This window comes from Lagopus muta, chromosome 1 (genome assembly GCF_023343835.1).
Source record: "Lagopus muta isolate bLagMut1 chromosome 1, bLagMut1 primary, whole genome shotgun sequence".
Classification (NCBI taxonomy): Eukaryota; Metazoa; Chordata; class Aves; order Galliformes; family Phasianidae; genus Lagopus; species Lagopus muta.
Genome location: NC_064433.1, coordinates 9,651,726 through 9,672,353, shown reverse-complemented (window position 1 = coordinate 9,672,353; position 20,628 = coordinate 9,651,726). Strand labels below are relative to the sequence as shown.

Genomic DNA, 20,628 nt, shown 5'->3' with positions numbered 1-20,628 from the left:
AGGGGGTCTAGAGCACAGGTCTTATGAGGAGCGGCTGAGGAAACAGTAGTTGTTTAGTCTGGAGGGTCAGGGATGATGTTATAGCTCTCTGTAACTACCTGAAGGGAGGTTGTGGCAAGGTAGGGGTCAGTCTCTTCTCGGACTAGAGGGAATGCCCTCAAGTTGTGCCAGGGAAGATTCAGGGTAGATGTTAGGAAAAATTTACTCTCTGAAGTAGTGGTCAGACTCTGGAATGGGCTGCCCAGGAAGGTGGTGGAGTCACTATTCCTGGAGGTGTTCAAGAAATGTGTAGATGTCACACTAAGGGACATCATTTAGTGAGGAAATATTGGTGATAGGTGGATGTTGGACTGGATGACTTTGGAGGTCTTTTCCAACCTTGGTAATTCTATGATTCTATGATCTGTATAATTAGACATATGTGTTTAATCTGGTATTTCTGGGACATGCTACAACTGCTAGTCTGATCATACAGACATTCTACTTTTTGATGTCTGCCTTTAAACAGCTACCTGCTACAGGAGCGCCATAGAGTTTTACATGGGCAGATGGTGGTAGGACAAAGAGCTGGGTGGGGCTAAACTATGAAGCCTGCTCCAAAATCTTATTTAATGATGTTTGACCATGACATCAGAGGTAGGTGTTGGTGGCATGGCAATAGAGGTTGAACCTTCCCATGAACATTCTGTCATATTTTGTTTCGGTGCAACCGACAGCAACAGAGGGGCAGTCTGACCAAATGGTGTCTGACATGGAAGTGCAAATGAAGCAAAAGCATGGAACTGAATTTCTCCATGTGGAAAAAACGGCACCCACTGACACTCATACTTGCTGAATGTTTATGGAGAACCAAAAAATAGATACCAGAACTTAGAAGATGTTGAGGCACTGGCACTGAATGTCCAGAGAAGCTGTGGATGCACCATGCTTGGAGGTGTGCAAGGCCAGCTTGAATAGACCCCTGAGCAGCTTGATCTGGTGAGTTGTAACCCCACCCATAGCAGGGAATTGGAACAGGATGTTCTTTAAGGTCCCTTCCAACCCTGGACATTCTATGAAATCAGAGCAGCTGGACAATGATCAAGCTTCTCTCCCTCCAAACCGCCATGCCCCCTCACTCCCTTCTTAAATTTAAAGTTAAGAAATGCAGAAGTCTTTTTACCAACTGTGGGGATTGGTAAGTATTCACTCCTAGACCATGTGCATGATATCCCAAGATATATAATTATGTATGCTCAGTTAGAAATTCTTAGTTTGAAGTATTAACTAATATAGGTCTTTATAGATCTCTAGCAAAAGTGTCCCTGTATAGTTTAATACACTTGAAATTCAGGAGTTTGAGGGCTGCCCATTAGGTGGCACCAAATTTTTCTGTATGTATAGAAAGTGTAGGAAGCAGAAAGGAGTTTATCTGCTGCAGCCACAAGGTACTTTCCCAGGTATCTCTCTCCAAGCTAGCTCTCCCTTAGCATTCAGCAGCAGGACTTCTGAAATGACACTGACTTGTGAAATGTCAGTGTGCTTCACTGCCATGTCTGATCCAGACCCTTCTGTAACTGTTAGTCTGTTGTGACGCTGTTTTAATCACATCTACAGTTCTGGCAGCATCACACTCAACAAGGGTCATTGTTGTACTTGAAGGCATTTTCATTCCTTCTTTAGAGCTTTCCTATTTCCTAAACAGTGGGAAGTGTTTTTTCTTTTCTCATGCTCTTTGAAGATTCTGAGTCAGAAGAGAACTCCTACTTTTCAACTAAACCAGTCAGCTTCCACTGTGTGAATTGCTGCCACTGAAATAACCTGACACATCGAAGAATAGTACAGTGATCTGTGAATAAAAAGATGAAAAATTTTCCTTTATTTAGTATTGTCTAAAATTAAAGCTACTTCTGCTTCCTTGTAAATAGTAGTCATGAAAGTTCTTGCCAATAATTTTGCTTCCGTTTACCCTTTCCTTCAACATATCTCAGAACATCTTGTTTTCTTCTAATCAGTCCCTTCAGATGCATTTGGAAAATATAATCCATAAACTTAACATGAAACTTTGCTGAATTTAGACATGTCAATGCTTCTTTCTAGTGAGTAGTCCCCAAACTGTGCATATGAGCAGCAAATGTATGAATTATATGGATTGATTCCACTTCACCCACACAATGACAGAAGTAATTTAGCAAGCTCAGTGCTCACATACTGATGAACGTTTCCTTGAATGACTCATTTCCTTTTACTGTGCCATCTTAAAGGTTAATTTCATGGATTTCTGTACAGCACATGATGTAGTAACTAAGAAATAATCAAACTTTCTATTCATTTATATGACTGGTCAGCACTACTAAATGGCTCTGTCATTGCAGTGAGGCAAATAAATAGTACTCATCTAATTTTTCTGTGCAAATAGATTCTAATGAGGAATAAGAGATTGCTTTTCACCACATTGCTTTCCACACAGATCTATAAATCTTTTGCTTTAGCACTAACTACCCTCATATCCTCTGCACTACTGCTCGCTTTTCTGCACGTTATGTCTGCCATAATGTAGCTATTGTACCCTAATTCCACAGCATAGATCTGTCCCAGTTTACTGTGCATTTTCTAATCTGGCCTGTCTCACTTGTGCAGCATATATGCTCATAAACAAGTATGCTAAAGAAACACCGTTGGGCACAGTTGGCACCATTACGCAAAATGTTATTAGGAGTCTTCTCCTTGCCCTGGTGAGAAGTCCTTAGAAGGAGGAGCAATAAGCCCCATAGTACTCCTGAAAACCTACCTTCATAGAACAACAGGGCCTGTATCCACTACTGAAACCTGCTCATCGGGGTATGTGAGTTTGAAGTATTTTGTTCCAAGGCATATTCCTTCCCAGGCTGAGCTTGTTTGGGATGGGAACAGAGCATCAAGAGCATCAAGAGTGGCGAGACGGATAGCCCGGCTGAAGTGCCTTTATACCAACGCACGCAGCCTGAGTAACAAGCAGGAGGAACTGGAAACTGTGATGCACTCGGGAAGTTATGACCTTGTTGCTATCACAGAAACATGGTGGGATGACTCCCACAATTGGGATACTGCCATCGACGGCTATAGACTCTTTAGGAGAGATAGGCGAGGTAGGAGGGGTGGGGGAGTTGCTCTCTATGTCAGAGATTGGATAAACTGTGAGGAGCTCCCTACGAGAAGCAGTCAGGAACAGGTTGAGAGCCTGTGGGTTAGGATTAGAGATGGGACAAATATAGGTCAGCTGGTGTTAGGGGTATACTACAGACCACCTGATCAAGGGGAGGCTGTCGACGAGGCTTTCTTGCTCCAGATGCGTGAGATGTCTGGCTCACGGGCTCTTGTCCTGGTGGGGGACTTCAACCATCCGGACATCTGCTGGGAAAACCACACGGCAAGCTGCAAGAGCTCCAGAAGGCTCTTGGAATCCATTGATGATAGCTTTCTGGTTCAGGTATTGGACAGACCGACCAGAGGTGAAGCGTTGCTGGACCTGCTGCTCACCAACGCTGAGGAGATCATCAAAGGCGTCAAGGTTGGAGGCTGCCTGGGCTCCAGCGACCACGCCCTGGTTGAGTTTGTGATCTCAAGCGATGTGGGCCTGGCAAAGAGCAGGACCAGGACACTGAACTTCAGAAGAGCAGACTTCAAGCTACTCAATGGATTGCTGGCCAAGATCCCCTGGCGCGCTGCCCTCAAAGACATGGATGTTGAGGAGATCTGGCGGCTCTTCAAAGAGGCCCTCCTGGAAGCACAAGAGGTCTCCATTCCGCTGAATAAGAAAGTGGGCAGGCGAGGTAGGAAACCGGCATGGCTCAGCAAGGACCTGCTGAGAGAACTGAGGGTGAAGAAAGGGGTGTACAAGCTCTGGAAACAAGGCTGTGTCACCTGGGAAGAGTACAGGAATGCCGTCCGGACTTGCAGACGTGGGATCAGGGAAGCCAAGGCGCAGGCAGAACTGAACTTGGCAAGGGACGTGAAAAACAATAAGAAAACCTTCTACAGGTACATTGCCCAGAAGAGACAGGCCAAAACGGGCGTACCTACTTTGGTAAATTTAAAAGGAGAACTGGCTTCAACAGATGAAGAGAAAGACGAGGTGCTGAATGAGTTCTTCACCTCGGTCTTCACTGGTGGCCAGGATTCTAGTCTTTTTCACGTCCCTGAACCCTGCATCCCCAAACCTCTATGTGGGGACCGAGGAGATAAACCCCTCCCCACTGTAAGGGCAGAGCAAGTCCGAGAGTGCCTCCTTAGACTGAATGAATACCAGTCTATGGGGCCGGATGGCGTGCATCCCAGGGTCCTGAAGGAGCTGGCCGAGGTGGTTGCCGAGCCGCTCTCCATCATATTTGAGAAGTCGTGGCTGTCAGGTGAGGTCCCGGACGACTGGAGGAAGGGTCACGTCACTCCCATATACAAGAAGGGGAGCAGGGAGGACCCGGGGAACTACAGGCCGGTGAGTCTCACCTCCGTGCCTGGGAAGATCATGGAACAGATCCTCCTGGACAACATGCTCGGTCACATAAAGAATGAGCATGTGATCCGAGACAGCCAGCACGGCTTCACCAAAGGAAGGTCATGCCTAACTAATCTTGTGGCCTTCTATGATGGAGTGACGGCATTGGTGGACGAAGGGAAGGCGACCGATGTCATTTACCTGGACCTGAGCAAGGCCTTTGACATGGTCCCCCACCACATCCTCATCTCCAAATTGGAGGGAAGTGGATTTGATGGGTGGACGACCCGATGGATAAGCAATTGGTTGAAAGGCCGCAGACAGAGGGTGGTGGTCAATGGCTCTATGTCCAGGTGGAGGCCGGTAACAAGTGGTGTCCCCCAAGGGTCTGTCTTGGGACCGGTGCTCTTTAACATCTTTATTAATGACATCGATGAGGGAATTGAGTGCACCCTCAGCAAGTTTGCTGACGACACCAAGCTGAGTGGTGCGGTTGATACGGTGGAAGGAAGGGATGCCATTCAGAGGGACCTCGACAGGCTGGAGGGCTGGGCTCGGGTGAACCTGATGAGGTTCAACACGGCAAAGTGCAAGGTTTTGCATTTGGGCCGGAAGAACCCCAGGCACCTGTACAGGCTGGGAGGAGCGGTCCTTGAGAGCAGCTCGGCAGAGAAGGACCTGGGGGTCCTGATGGACGAGAGACTGAATATGAGCCAGCAGTGCACTCTGGCAGCTCAAAAGGCAAATGGGATCCTGGGCTCCATCAGGAGAGGGGTGGCCAGCAGGGACAGGGAGGTGATTGTCCCTCTCTACACGGCTCTTGTGAGGCCCCATCTGGAGTACTGTGTCCAGGTGTGGAGCCCTCAGTACAAGAAAGACATAGAGATTTTGGAAAGGGTCCAGAGGAGGGCGACTAAGATGATCAAGGGGCTGGAGCACCTCCCCTATGAGGACAGGCTGAGGGAGTTGGGCTTGTTCAGCCTGGAGAAGAGAAGGCTGCGGGGTGACCTCATTGCAGCCTATCAATACCTGAAGGGAACCTACACCCAGGAGGGGAGTAAACTCTTCAAAAGGGCTGACAACAGCAGGACTAGGGGAAATGGTTTTAAGTTGAAGGAGGGAAGATTTAGGTTGGATGTTAGGGGGAAGTTCTTTACTAGGAGAGTGGTTAGGCCCTGGAACGGGCTGCCCAGGGAGGTTGTGGATGCCCTGTCCTTGGACGTGTTTAAGGCCAGGTTGGACGGGGTCCTGGGCAACCTGATCTGAATGTGGATGTTGGTGGCCCTGCTAGGCAGGGGGGTTGGAACTACATGATCCTTGGGGTCCCTTCCAACCCGGGTGATTCTGTGATTCTGTGATTCTGTGATCAAGGGAGAACAAGTAAGCATGTAAGAAGAATCCAGACCCCTTCTCTTTCTAACTGCCAGTTTCTTTTTGTAGATGTGCATGTTTGTCTCTCTGATCTATTCCTGTTGGCCTTTTATGAATAGATTTATGAAAACAACGACACAGAAAATCCTTACAATTCCAAAGACTAAGGAACAATTATGTTACAAGCACCACTGCTCCAAGATTGTACTGCTTCTTCTCACTCAAAAAGCTACTTATACCCTTTCTAAGGCAGTCTACTGACTTTGTAAGTCTAAATATTTCTCAGTTATTATTAGCATATCTTTTGGGATTTGCAGCTATGAGTCCTGAGGAGAACATCCCTCACATTTAGAATTTATTGGCATAAGCATAATAACATTACATAGGGAGTTGAATAAAATTCACTTTAATTTAAAGTTATTAAATCAAATAATTAATGTATTTCAGGAGGATTATTCTCAACATTCAAATGTAAACATGGAACTGTAGACTCATTACTTTGTATCATTGTGCACTATAAATAACCTTAATCATGAAAAACAGAAAATATTTTATCTGTATCTCTGTAATGAAGAAGATAGGTGGATAGGTGGTTGTTTTTCTTTCTTTTTTCTTTTTCTTTTTCTTTTTTTTTTTCACTCCACATCTTTTTCAGGTCAGAAGTTGTTATTATTCATAGAATCAATGAATCATAGAATGGCCTGGGTTGAAAAGGACCACAAGGATCATCTAGTTTCAACCCCTGCTATATATGGGGTTGCCAACCACCAGACCAGGCTGTCCAGAGCCACATCCAGCCTGGCCTTGAATGCCTCCAGGGTTGGGGCACACAACCTCTCTGGGTAACCTGTTCCAGTGTGTCACCACCCTCTATGTGAAAAACTTCCTCCTGAGATCCAACCTAAACCTCCCCTGTCTCTGTTTAAAACCATTCCTCCTTGTCCTATCAGTATCCACCCTCATGAACAGCCATTCCCCTTCCTATTTATGAGCTTCCTTTAAGTACTGGAAGGCCACAATGAGGTCTCCTTGGAACTTTCTCTTCTCCAAGCTAAACAAGCCCAGTTCCCTCAACCATTCTTCATAGGAGAGGTGCTCCAGCCCTCTGATCATCTTAGTGGCCCTCTTCTGCACCCGCTCCAAGAGCGCCACGTCCTTCCTGTGTTGGGGTCCCCAGGCCTGGATGCAGTACTGCTGATGGGGCTTCGCAAGAGCCGAGTAGAGCTCAAACTGTTTGAACCGAAATGAAGACCTAAACAGAAATTTTCAGCCATTCTGTAAAGTCACTCAGAATGCTTTATTTTGGACTGACTGCTCAGAATCAAAAAGAAGGATTAAAGTACTGTAAACAGATTAATAAAATCCCTCTTAATTTGCAGATATTTGTCACATAGCAATATATCAGTGAGAAAGCCCTTTTGTGAAAATCATTTTAAGACCCAAAGCAATTGTAGAGTAATAATATCTGTTCATTGATAACATATCAATGAACCCAAACAGTCAAACTCCAGAGCTATACTGACATACTTTCGAAATTGCTTCCTAATTTTATTTATCAAAACTTATATTAGCAGATTTAAATGACAGGTCAAAGTACACAGTAAAAAATCTCATATTTGTAATAATGTTTAGCATTTTCAGTACTGCTTCTAAGAAATTCAACTTCTCTTTGGTACCTTTAAATCCCTTCCAGAGCAAAGTTGAAAACCTACATATATAAATCAGTTACCCTAAGTGAAACAGTTTAGTAAACGTCATTGTATCACTTGCTGCATATTAAGGGCTGACTCCTGTAGTAGTCTTTATTACTACCAGGTGATTCTTTTAATCCATTTCCAGCTCCAGTCAAAGAAATTAACACTGCAATGCTATTGAATCTAAGCAATCTGATTTATTTTTCTCCTAAATAAGGGAAAAGCAAACACAAAACAACTATGAAATTTCAGGAAATTACTCCCTGCCAGTTATTAAGCTAACACTGATTTATGGCAATAACAAATGGGCTGGTTTAGCAGTAAATGATAAATGCAGTCTGTAGGCAAATTGGATTACTAGACATGGCCAGTATAAGTTTCAAAGAACTGGCTAATCAGTTGGAGAAAACCTACACCTTGCACAGAGATTTAATTAAAGGAAAATTCAGCTGGAATGAGCAATACTTACAAACAGCCGGGGTGTTCTACAGTTTCACGGAAAATAATGTTTAAGAAATTTTATGTTTCATAACAAGGCGTTTTGGGGAATAACAGGGATATGTAAAATAATGCCACAAAGAAAAGCACACTGAGATCTAGTTTCCAAGTCATGCTAGCTGAGGAATAAATTGTTCAGCGCCTCTGACTTTTGCTTGGCACATCTCAACATTAATTTCTAGGAAAATGACAGATAACAACTTATGAATGTTATTGAATTCAGGTGCTGAAGAAGAAAATCACCTAATGCAAGTGTACGTTCAATAACAAAGGCTGGAGTATCCTGGAATATCACAATACTTGTACAGTAGCGTGGCAATACTGAATGAGAGAAGCCAACATCACAGTAGACATTTCTGGATGCTCTCAAAATTCATGAATTTTTGCCCAATATCTAATTTTAATCTATAGATAAAACACTTCAGCTTTACATAAAGTCCTATAATTAGTCCTGTGGACCTCCTAACATACATGGAATTGTTCTCAGACCATTTTATTTATTATACCTGAGATCTAACTGAACATTGTCGCTGAGAAAAGTTTATTATGTATGCTCTGTGTGGTACATATCTCATTGCTATTTGTTATGTTAAAGATGCACAAATGAGAGAATAGTTAATAATCTGTTTTCACACAATCAGTGTAGCAAAACATCACAGCCAAAAACAGTGTATTATAACATAAATAAAAACCACTAGGCCAGTATCAACAGAAAAACAGATAGGAAATTTAACAACTGAGCAACTTAGAACCAGACTTCACAGTGGAAATGTTTGTGACTGTCAGATTCGAGTAACTACCTTCTAACTGGGGATGACATTATAACATTCTTTGAAGCCGTAAATCATGAAGGGATGTTGAGAAAGCCACAGCTACAATCAACATGAAAAATAACATACTGTTTTATCTAGGATATCTTTCCAGTGAACAATTTAATGTATTGGTTCTCCTGTTCAGCCTTAAACATTTTCAACATTATATGGCACTTTGTTTCAAGTCAATTATTATACTCAGCCTGTGACTGTGCAGTTAGTTTTGTACAAATGGCAATATAGTTCAAATAAACTCTAATTCAGTTGAATTAGAGTTGGCAAAGTCTGGTTCATTTTCAGTTAAGAAGCTTACTTAGCAAAGGCAAAAATGTTATGGTATCCCCTTGAAAAAACAGAAGACATGTAACTTGTTCATGTTTTTACCCAGCACATAATTAACTGTACCTGTGATTCTATGATAATATGTCCTAGAAACATTAAGGTTGGATAATACCTCTAAGACCATCATGTGCATCTGTGAACCCATGGCATTATGATGACTGAAAGCAATGAAATAAATAATAAGATATTTTTCATGGGTCTACTGGGAAATATGCAAGAATTTTGGCTTTAGTTAATGGATAAACATTATTTTAATACTTTTGAATCTCTTCATATGTTCATCTTTTTAATGAAGACTACATTACTTTCAAGCTATGAAATTCTCTTTCTATTGAGAAATGTATTAAAAAATGTGTTGAAATTAATATTTTGTAATAAATAATCAATAAGGGTGATAAATTCCGCATTAGTGTTATTACCTAGGGATGCAAACCTTGCACTGTATACTCTTCGCTGGGTAATTAACAGACTGGAGAGCAGGGCCCAGAATGTGGTTGTGAATGGAGTTAAATCCAGCTGGCAACTGGTCATTAGTAGTGTCCCCCAGAGGTCCGTACTGGGGCCTGTCCTGTTTAGTATCTTTATTGATGACCTAGATGAGGGGATTGAGTGCATCCTCATAAAGGATGACACAATCTGCAAAGGGAGGAAGGGTCGATCTGCCTGAGGGTAGGAAGGCCCTACAGATGGATTTGGACAGGCTGGATCACTGGGCTGAGGCCAATGGGATGAGTTCAATAAGATCAAGTGCCAGTTCTTCACTTTGGCCACAAATAACCCCAGGAAAATTGGGGTATAGTGGCTGGAAGACTGGGTAGAGGAAAAGGATCTGGTGGTGTTGGTCAGCATTCAGCTGAACATGCATCAGCAGTATGCTCATATAGCCAAGGCCAATGGCATCCTGGCTTGTATTAGAAACAGAGTTGCCAGAAGAACTGGGAGGTCATCATCCCTTTGGACTCAGCCATGGTGAGGCTGCGCCTTGAGTACTATGTTGAGTGTAGTGGGCTGTCACTACAAGAAAGACATTGAGGCCCTGGAGTGTGTTTGGAGAAGGGCAATGAAGCTGTGAGCAATCTGGAGTGCAAATCACATGAGGAGCAACTGAGGGAGCTGAGAGACGTTGTAGATCTCCACAACTTCCTGAAAGGAGGCTGTGGTGAGATGGAGGTCAGCTTCTTCTTCTGCATAACTAGTGAAAGGACTAAAGGGAATGGCCTCAAGTTGTGCCAAGGAAGATTCAGGGTGGATGTTAGGAAAAATTTACACTCTGAACTAGTGTGAACGGGCTGCCCAGGAAGGTGATGGAGTCCATTGTCCCTGGAAATGTTCAGGAGATGTGTAGATGTTGTTCTAGAAACATGGTTTAGTGAGGAAACATTGGTGGTAAGCGGACATGTGGACCAGATGATCTTGGAGGTTTTTTCCAGCCTTAATGATTCTACAATTTTACTTTATTTAATAGATATGTATTTTATTAAGGCCAGAATGGAATTCTCGTTCTTGCACTGTTATAAACCCTTCATATAGAGAGGTAGCAAAACAATGCAGATTCCACCTTTCTTTCCCATTCCTTGTTATTTATGCACTTAACTGAAAAGTTATAATTGAAAATTGTTTTTGAAAATTTTGAAAATCATTTTTTGACGGAATAAAAATCAAGGCAAAGATGTAGAACTTTCCCAGAAAGTGCCTTAACTATCACAGTAAATAATAGGGTTAATGGTTTGGAAGAAAGACCATTTCCAAAATGAAGAGCAAGATCTAAACTCAAAATAGATTTTATTCATTTTTAAAAGAATTTAGTATTGATCTCATCAAGTGCATGCTCTTTTAGAAGCTAAATTATCTCAGCAACTGAACATCAGTTGAGCTGAGGAAGGCCTAGAATCAAGGTTTCCTATTCACTTGGCAGGCACTGAACCTGCCTGTTACATAAAAGCAGTCAGATCATCTTGATCTATATGTGATGATCTGGAAACACTGTTAAAATCTACATGTTCCAAATGCAAATGAATGTTCCAAAACATTCACTGTGTCCTTTCAGCGACTATCAGAGCTTAGACCTGGAGAACTTAGTTGCTTCCCATGTATTCCAGACATTAAGATCAGTCTCTTTGCCTCAAGCCTTTTTACCATTTATATTCCAGTTGTTTCTGGCGTTATACCCAAGGAGAGCAAATGTCAGGACTCTCAGACTTGAAATGCTCCCTCAGTGTACTATCATGCATGAAATCTGATCCCCAGTATCAAAGGAAAATAATTATTACCACAAGATTATTATTACTGTTTTACTGAGCTGAACGTAATTCTAAAGCCCATTCTTTTCCAATTACATTGTTAGTGTCATCACTCTAGCCTCACAATAACACAAATCAAGCAACAAATTACACTTTTCTAGAAATTATGAGATCTAAGCACATAGCAAAAGCATTTTGAAAAGTTACCTGGAACACACTGATGCACCTATAATGTAATTTCAGGTTTTCAATTGTAGTATAAAGCCCAGAAATCTTAATAGAATTATGCTTGCTGCTGTACTTATCAAACAGTTATCAAACTGTTTTTATTCCTTTCAGATCTGAAGCACATTCCAATTATAAACAAACAGAAATAATATAGATTTCAACAAGTTCTTGGTCAGATATTTTAGAATCAGTATAGAAAAATAATAGCAGAGCATACTTTTTTTTTTTTTTTTCCCATAAGGAATTGGGCATCTTTTTGCAACAACACTTGTGGGACTAGAAACTTCAAAATTACAAAAAGATTTCTTATTAACTACTTGGAATGAGTTTAATTGAAGCCTAGAGATTCACTTTTATTCTTTTCCAAATTTTGGAATGGGTTCTTGTTTGGAACAAAAACAAGATTTGATTTTTTTTCTGTTTAATGGTATCTAACTTTAGCTACTTATAATTTAGATAATTTACATTTTGGGGCTTCAATTTCATATACATCTTAAGTTATACGCTAAGTGTTTTCTTTCAGCTTTTTAATATAAAAGTGTGAAGTTGTAGCCATCTAATTTAACTGGTAAGCCTCAAATACGTATAAATGTTAAAACAATAAATATGGATAAAGAGTAGTGTTTTTTAATCAACAAAGTTTTGACCTGTTTTCTGTCAAATTATATGATCACCTGCTCCTTTCCTCTCAAGGAAAACTAAAGATTTCCATAGGAAACTTTTTATAGCCATTCTTTATGGATAATCTAATTAGATTGTGGAATAGAAGCAATTTAAAATAACATCATTATGTTTTGGTGGTTTTTTTTTTGTTTGTTTGTTTAAGAATGTTCATTGGATTTCTGTTTTTAATCTGACTTTTAAAATATTCATTTTCTCTGTTAATTTACATAATATTCCAATTTGGAAATTTACTATACTGCAAAAGTGTTTGCAGAAAATTGCTTTTCCTGCTTGAGTTTCTAACAATGAGTAAGAAAGTCATTGTTAGGTCTCATAAGTTCAGAGCGCAGACCAGTTCAGCACCTCCTCTGTAAAGCTGTAAAGCAACTGATACCAGATGAAGCAGATTATAAAACCTAGGAACAATTCTGGAATTGCTTGCTTACTCAGTTTTTTTTTTGTTTGTTTATTTGTTTCCGATTTTGCTTTGATCTTGGAGAGGGGAGGGTTCTTTTTGTATTATTTGTTTTGTTTTGTTTTTCTTTAGTATCTTCAGAGATTGGTGGATTTAATTTAAGCAGTTTAGGAAAAAAAATTGTTTTTCTCCTTCTCTGTTTATTACTCAATACTTCAGAAAGCACAGGCCTTATGTATATGATCACATCACTTTTAAAAACATCAAAGCACAGTTCTACAATCAACCATTGAAATTTGTGTTCAAGCCTTACATATTACCATGTGCAAAGCCCATCTGAAGGATAAATAACATTCTACTGTTGGAAAACCTATTTTCAGTAGTCCTCCTTTCTTCACAGGAAATTGTCAATAACTGTTAAAAGTCCTCAGAAGATTTCTAGCATCTTGGAAGAATCAAATGAGTAAACATCTATCTATAAAATATTTTTATATAACAAGTAATTGAAGAAAATCTGCTTGCTACTACCTATTTTCATTGGCAAGTAAACATGATCCTCATAGGCCTCTTCACGTCTGGGCAGCATCTTGCAAAGTACTAACACACTACTTCTGAGATATTCAGTGGCAGCACATATTTTTATTGACTTGCTAAATATTTTAACACAGTTTTTGTAACCCAGGAGCAAGGAATATGATCTAAGAAGACATTGCTATATGTCACTTGTACTTCAAGATAGCCCTCACAAATTTCACTGATTTTTTTTTTCCCTATTAAAATCACCTTAAAGTAAATTCCCAGCCTGCTACTTTCAGCTCACAGTAGTGTGCACAACAAGAAGCAAAGTCAGGACATTTTCACCTTCCTGGTCCAAGTTTTCTCAAACAACACAATCCACTGTTACAGAAAAAGTCTTTCCCATTCCATAATAAAATCTTCTTGGAATGCCAAAGAGTAACTGTTCCTTAAAAACAACAAACAAAGGCTTCTTGTTTTGTGTGATGTTCTATTGAATGCACAGTGTAGGCACTTAATATCTACATTTTAGGTTACCAGTGAGCCTGTTCGCCTAAAGGAAATACATCACTTCTCTATAGAGTCACTGGGGACAGGAGTGTGATTTGCTGATTTCTACAGGGAAAGCAAGATAGTCTTGGTTTAGGTACTGGAAGATTTACACTTATAAGCACTTGGTTGCTTTGAAAAGAAACACAGAAGCCTGTCTGTGTCAGCAGAAGATGAGAATCAGAGCAATAGAAGCAGAGATTTTTTATGCAAGTCAAAATTCAAAACTCTTTTATCATCCGCAGTAACTACTATGCATCTTGACAGGTCTAGTTTTGTTGTGCCTTTATTATTTTCTAGTATCAGGTATAACTTGATCTGGAGAATGCCATTCACCTGTTCATCTGTCATAATCCCTGGGGAGACTTTTCCCCTAAATGTTTTGGGCCCAGCAACTAAAACTGTGTCTCCAGATAAGAATCCCCACTGTGCCCACATAGCTAGCTCTGCATACTCTATTTTCCTCCAGTGTTGACCAAATCAGAAACATTCTTTGGAAGCAATGAAGGCTCTTTCCAAGAAATACCTGGATTTTCTTCCTGACATGAGCTATCCATCAGGGTCCTGATAATAACCAGCTCTCAAAAGCATTTTGACTACTGATTTATAACTCCACAGTTGTATGTGAGTACTTAATGAGAGAAGTGCTTTCAAATATGATTTTAGTAGAATGTTACTGAAAACTAGTTATATCAGTAATGACATTTGTAAGACTAATCTTCCATAACTTCTCTTATAAATTTTCTGACATATATTTGTAGCCTGACTTCTGTCTTTGCTCTTCTCTTCATTACTTCTGGAATATTTAGTCATTGTGTCTCGGTCTACTATCTGCTTGAAGCATCCACGTTATTTTGCTTGTCTTTATAAATCAGACTTTCCTACCTAAGACAAAGCAGAAATTCCCTAAGGAGATATTTTGATGGATTTATTTATTTGTTATAACAAATCCAATTTCCTGGCACAATTTGTATGACAGGACTTTTCCACAACAATGACTTTCAGCGATAATTAGTTGTTCAAGATATTTGCAGACTCATGATCATAAAGAAAGTGTGATCTATACTAGTTTAACAGGGCTAACTGCAGGAGTGAAAACACTGTAAACTGCCTATTGCAAGAGGCCTGGTCATTACTGATTCTAATATATATAAACATAATGCTTAATTCCCATACCTTTAAAAAAATCATGAGCACCCAGTAACTTTTCTTTCTATATTTTGGTTTAGATTACACAAAAGTATTTTATATTTACAAACAACAAAACAAAACAAAACAAACAAACAAAACAAAACAAAAAACAAATCACCACCTCTTATTTTGTTCACAGCTTCTTTGATTAAGTCAATACTGCTCAGATATATACACTTAAGCCTGAAGCCCAGGGAATGAACTGCAAGCAAACTTCTCTCCTCTAGCCTCACGGAATAAGCACAGGTAGCACAATAAATCACTAAAACTAATTTACAGAGAATGAGGAAAAGTTAGTTCTTTGTTTCCTCCAGTGCAGTTATAAATTAAAGCAGTCAAACTACAAAACAGGAATGCAGTACAGAAAGACTGCTTCTTTTAATTTAAGATGATTCAAAGTTTTCTGAGAATCTTTTTTTCCCTTCTTGTGTTCCTTTTAATTTCATTTCATTATCTTTCAGCTTCATCATGTTATCTACCTTCTGCCAGGACTGTAATTATCAGAGAGACACAAGAAGTGATGCTGGCTGTTCACTGTCCCTAGCTTCATGAAGACTGGGAAATCTCTTCACTGTGATGCACTGATTGATGTTTCTAATTTTAGCTCTCTAAGCAGCAAGCAGCTCTCACTACTGTCTCTTAAAACTCATGGTTAAGATCTGCTGCCTACTGATCTTCCCACTGACAGATGACCAAGACCAGTCAGTATTACATTTAAGTCCATCTGTAATTCAGGATTAAGAGGGAAGTGGGGCAAAAGGAGTAGGGGAAGAATTGTGACTTACTACTTCTGTTTAGGTTTTCAAATTATTTAGGTACCCATGACCATTCCAGCCACACTCCATTTTCCAAGCAACATCCAAAGTATGTCTATGATATGACAAGAGATAGTTTCAATAAGATGAACAGACATTACGTACTATTTCCTTCATCAAAGGAAACTTTGGAAATTGGGTCTAGTCTTTTTCAGCCCCTGGGGGAATCCAAACTAGTCCAAAAGTACTTTGAAAAAGTTGCATAAAAATCTTTTATTTTTTCTGCTCTTTTCAGACTGCTAAGCAGCCCAGTTACATGTCCCACTGTCCTTCCATGAGGATTTATGTCACCTCTTTCTGATGCCAGAAAGGCACAAAAAACTTGGATAATTGTGATTGAAAAATTACTAGCTGAAAGCATACAAAGAACATCCATGAGGCGTGGCTAAGATGGAATAGCTTCTGGAAGTTGGCTAATTTCCACTTTTACCTGGATAAAAAATGAAAAAGCTGCTTTATTTCTGGATTTTTTTGCTCATAATCCAAAAATACTTTGCAGACTAAACAGTGATGCTAACAGTCTAATAGCCTCTATATGATATTTCTTATATCCAAACATCTTAATTATAATAGACAACCAAAGTAGAGTTCATAATCTCCCTAGATTAGCCATCTCGTCTCTGATCTTTAGCCTTATTTGCATTTCCCTCAGAGGAAGCATTGCAGGTAGCATAAAACTCAAGATGTTTCCAGTTTATGTGGTTTATGCAGACTGCACATTGTGTTCTTGTGCACAAGGAATTGTACATGAACCACAAACCTGCTAGTTGTCTTTCAGCTTTCACTTTCTGACTCCCCTAGACTCAAAGTTGCTAAATATTTCATACTTCTGCATCTTTCATATTTCAGTCACATTTCTGAGCGGTCAAATGTGTGCTGTTGTTTTCTTGGGGCTTTTTTTTTTGGTTTGCTGGTTGCAGATTTGTTTGTTTCTTTGTTTCTTCATTCATATGTAACCGTAGAAGATTACTACCTAACACAGCAGTTTCTCTCTTTGCCATCCTCTATACTTCTTTATCTACTATCTAAAGTAGATAAAGTAGATAAAGTAGTATCTAAAGTATCTAAAGTAGATAAAGTAGTATCTACTTTATATATTATCTTTATCTACTCTTTATCGCAATTTTCTTTTTGACTAATCTGCCTGTCTTGGAAATAATGAAGACCTGTGGTAATGACACCTGCATCCGTCTAGACATGGGTCTTAATGAGCCGTGTGTATTTGTTTTCTGCCTTCAAATAATCCTCTTACATTCTTCTACAGCATTGCCAGAGGCTATGCGCTGCTTCCTCCTTCAGAGGAAGAAACAGAAGTGTGGCAATCTCACTATAATCGTTTTTGTTGTGAACTTGTGTGACCCACTTGTTCTTAACTCTCCATCTTGAGAACTCAAGTAGCCCCAGGCTTAGGTGGGAGAAAAAGGCTCCCTGTCTGGGCCTAAAGCTTACAGGAAAGCACATTCAGGATGTTTAAATTTGTATCACAAGCCAAAGTCTGCCCCATAGGTGAGAGCTGTATTGCATTGTGGTTATGGCAGACTTCTGATAAGGCTTTCTGTGTCTTCCTCCTTTAGAGAATTGAAACTGAGAAAACTGACTGCTCTCTGAAGTCCACAGAGGTAATCCAGGCAGTTCTTTTCTCCTATCTTTTTCCTCTTTATGTTCAACGTGGAAAACACTCCTTATTGATCTAGATGTGTCTCTCTTTTGCCAGTAACAGCATGATGATTTGGTACACACTGATCACCTCATATGTCAGTCCTGAAGTGGAAAGATGCATGAGAGCAAGCAATGAAAAACTTGTTTCTCCCCATACTAGCTTAAAATCTGAGAGGGAATTTGAGTCCATGGCTATGGCCTCTCATAAAAGTCCAAGGAAAAAGTGTTTAGTTTCTCTCTGAGGAGTAATTCTAATGGTTTTCACCTCATATTAGGCCATTACAAAGACAGAGACTTAGAGTTGTGCATCTAAGGTCTTACAAAAGGAAACTCTGACACTTGAATATGTAATATGTAAGACCTTCTATTGAAGTTGGAACAAGAGCAAGAATAGAAACATGCATGGGGAGACTTCAGGTTTATTTTCTGAAGGCATGCTAAAGTTCTGAGATTTCAAAGATTTCTAAAGATGAGAGAGGACTCTGATACGCACAATAAGGAACTGGCCATTCAAAATACAGTCCAGAAGAGAACAGGTCATGTCACCTTGGGAACTTCCAGAAGAATGGAAAGCAGCCTATGCAGTTGAATCCTAAAAGATATTGGTTATATTTAATAACTTATCACTTATATGCAGACTTTGATGTTGAAGACACTGGATGTGCTTTGTCAACCTCTTGGTACCTGTCATCAGGCTGCAGTCTGCTTTTCTTAGAGGATCTTCATGATGTTTTGTGAAATATCATTTCTTGTACTATAACGGAGTAGTTATTAATCAAGATCAAAACAACTGCCAAAGGATATGGACAAAGGGGCAGGACACCATTAACTGCCACAGAACTCTCAAATGGCAGTACATTTTCTCTCTTCAAACCTTTGTAACTACTTAAACTGGATGGCATTATATTTCACTGTATGTACATATATACATCAAGAGGAATTTCTTCTAATATTATTGGACCAGCTTCAAGATGGGGAATTCTAAAATATCCTTGTGTATTGAATATTTTTATTAAATTATAAAATACTGAATTCAATCAAACTGAATTCTCAATTATACGTGATGATGAGACTCTGTCTTCATTATATACCATTTTCTTATTTTTATGTTTGAGAAGATATTATTTGAAGTTGGTATACATTGTACTCGTTATGCTTCTGATAATTTAACAAAAAGCTGATCAGTACCATGGTTGCTGATGACTGGAGGAAATACAGTACGATTACCACAAATCAAATTCACCATTAGCAAGTTCAGACCATGCAAGTCTCCTAGGATCATCAGAAGACCAGAAAGGCAAGGATTCTCCTCTGTATTATGGTGTTAGCTAGCTTAAGCATTGCAAGGCTCATTTATTGAAAGCTTGGAACAATGACTCTCATAGTTCACAAGCAGCTAAGCTTTCCAGTCAACCTGTCAGAATGGTCCAATGAAAGCACTGGAATGCTGAAGGCATGCAGTAACTCTATATTACTTGGTAATACACATTAATATTTTACTTCTGTGCTTTACCCTAGTTTCTTATGTTTCTGAAAAATTCTGGCAGTATAAAATGCCATTTCCTATGTAGATTTACCAGGAAGAATATAACTGAACTATTTCTGTCAACACGAGAGGGAGCACAGACACATCTATCAAATAGTTCCTGCACTTGATGAATTCAGTAGAATGAGTCTTCCACCTCCAGTTTTTTGTGATGCCAATGAATGATGAGTCAGATATATTTTTGACATCTGAAAGCAATTCAAGGTGAGAAAACCAAGGAAGACTGGTATTTGCCAGTCAGAACTATAAATAAAATTTTCATCACTAACAGACTCCTCCAAAGCTATTTAAACAGGCTAAAATGTTATGGATTCCTATTCCCTAAGGACAGAATGCTATCTGTATTTTAAAATGTGTCATTTCTTTTGTCACACAGACAGTGGGTAGGACATTGCTTCCATTACAACCACAGTAAATCTATCCTTTTCCTCACTCTACCAACAGGATTTTCAGATGAAGAATTAATGGGATGGGATGGGATGGGATGGGATGGGATGGGATGGGATGGGATGGGATGGGATGGGATGGGATGGGATGGGATGGGATGGGATGGGATGGGATGGGATGGGATTTTTTGCAGTGAATTGTATTCTTGGAAAGGCTAACGAGTTGTGATATAAATTTGCATGACATTGTTCAGTTGATGAGTAGGTATGTTCACTACTTTGAAGTCAGACAGCATTTTAGCACATAAAGTGACTCATGATTACTCTACAAATGACTAATATGAAATAATTGTCATTTACAGATAACCACATATAAAGCTTTCTGTATGTGATGTGAGAAAGAGTCAACACTTTGATAAGATATTTATATGAATAAATAAATTTTAAAAAGCTTCAAAAAACATCATGTAAACAGAAAGGAAAGCAAGCTACCCTGTTTGAATTTCTCCAGTAGTTACTGCGAATTCAAGATGCTCTTGAGCACTGCTAAAAAACCAGCCATATGGTGAGGAAGAAGTACTTTAAACCTCAATTCTCAGAAGAGCTCCCAGTGAGAGGAACCAAAAGTGTGGAGAAAATTCCAGGTGCTAATTGCTCATCCTCCTTCATGAAACATCCAGTCTTTAGGAAATATGGAATAACTGTATTCTACTCATTACCTGCTTGCTACTGCATGATTTAGTGCAGCTATGAGAGACTCACTTCTTTCTATGGAGTGAGCCAAAACAAATACAAACTTCAGAAGACAATCAATTAAGAACAATTCTTTCATTACTTACATGCAATAAATAACATCCTTCTACCATTTGATAAATAAGATACTACATGTTTAATCTGAATGGTAAAATCTATTCCATAGGGAAAAAAGAAAGATATCTTTGTATATCATTCCTTTGCCCTAACTTTAAGTTAACAATGAAAGAGGTGTATGTGCTCTCTTTTATGTAAATCTTTAAAATATTGACCAAAAACAAAAACCAAAACAAACAAACGAAAAAAAAAAAAGTAAAACAACTACCAAGGATGTAAAAAGTGCTAGGAACAACATGAATGCAGAGGAGACTGTGCAGTTATAAATACACTTTTGAACTATTCTATAACCCAGTTACTCTGCTGTTCTATTTGCAAACTACTTTTGATTTAATTGTGACTTCTGTTGCATGTTTTCTATTCAGAAAGTTTACGTGAAT

At 39.5% G+C, this 20,628-nt stretch overlaps 2 protein-coding genes across 8 annotated transcripts in view; both read right to left on the bottom strand.

Moving 5' to 3' along the window:
- PCLO (piccolo presynaptic cytomatrix protein) overlaps positions 1 to 20,628 on the bottom strand; it is a 318,968-nt gene that overhangs the window by 91,829 nt on the left and 206,511 nt on the right. The gene's annotated exons all lie outside the window — the stretch shown is intronic.
- The window catches only part of LOC125688256 (uncharacterized), a 494,473-nt gene continuing 478,171 nt past the window's right edge, over positions 4,327 to 20,628 (bottom strand). The window contains exon 2 of one of the 2 annotated variants that reach the window (XM_048934057.1): positions 4,327 to 5,710. In XM_048934057.1, the coding sequence (XP_048790014.1) occupies positions 4,580 to 5,287 (708 nt within the window). In that variant the 5' untranslated portion in view covers positions 5,288 to 5,710 and the 3' untranslated portion in view covers positions 4,327 to 4,579. The remainder of the gene's footprint in view (positions 5,711 to 20,628) is intronic. The other variant, XM_048934058.1, reaches the window with a different exon arrangement.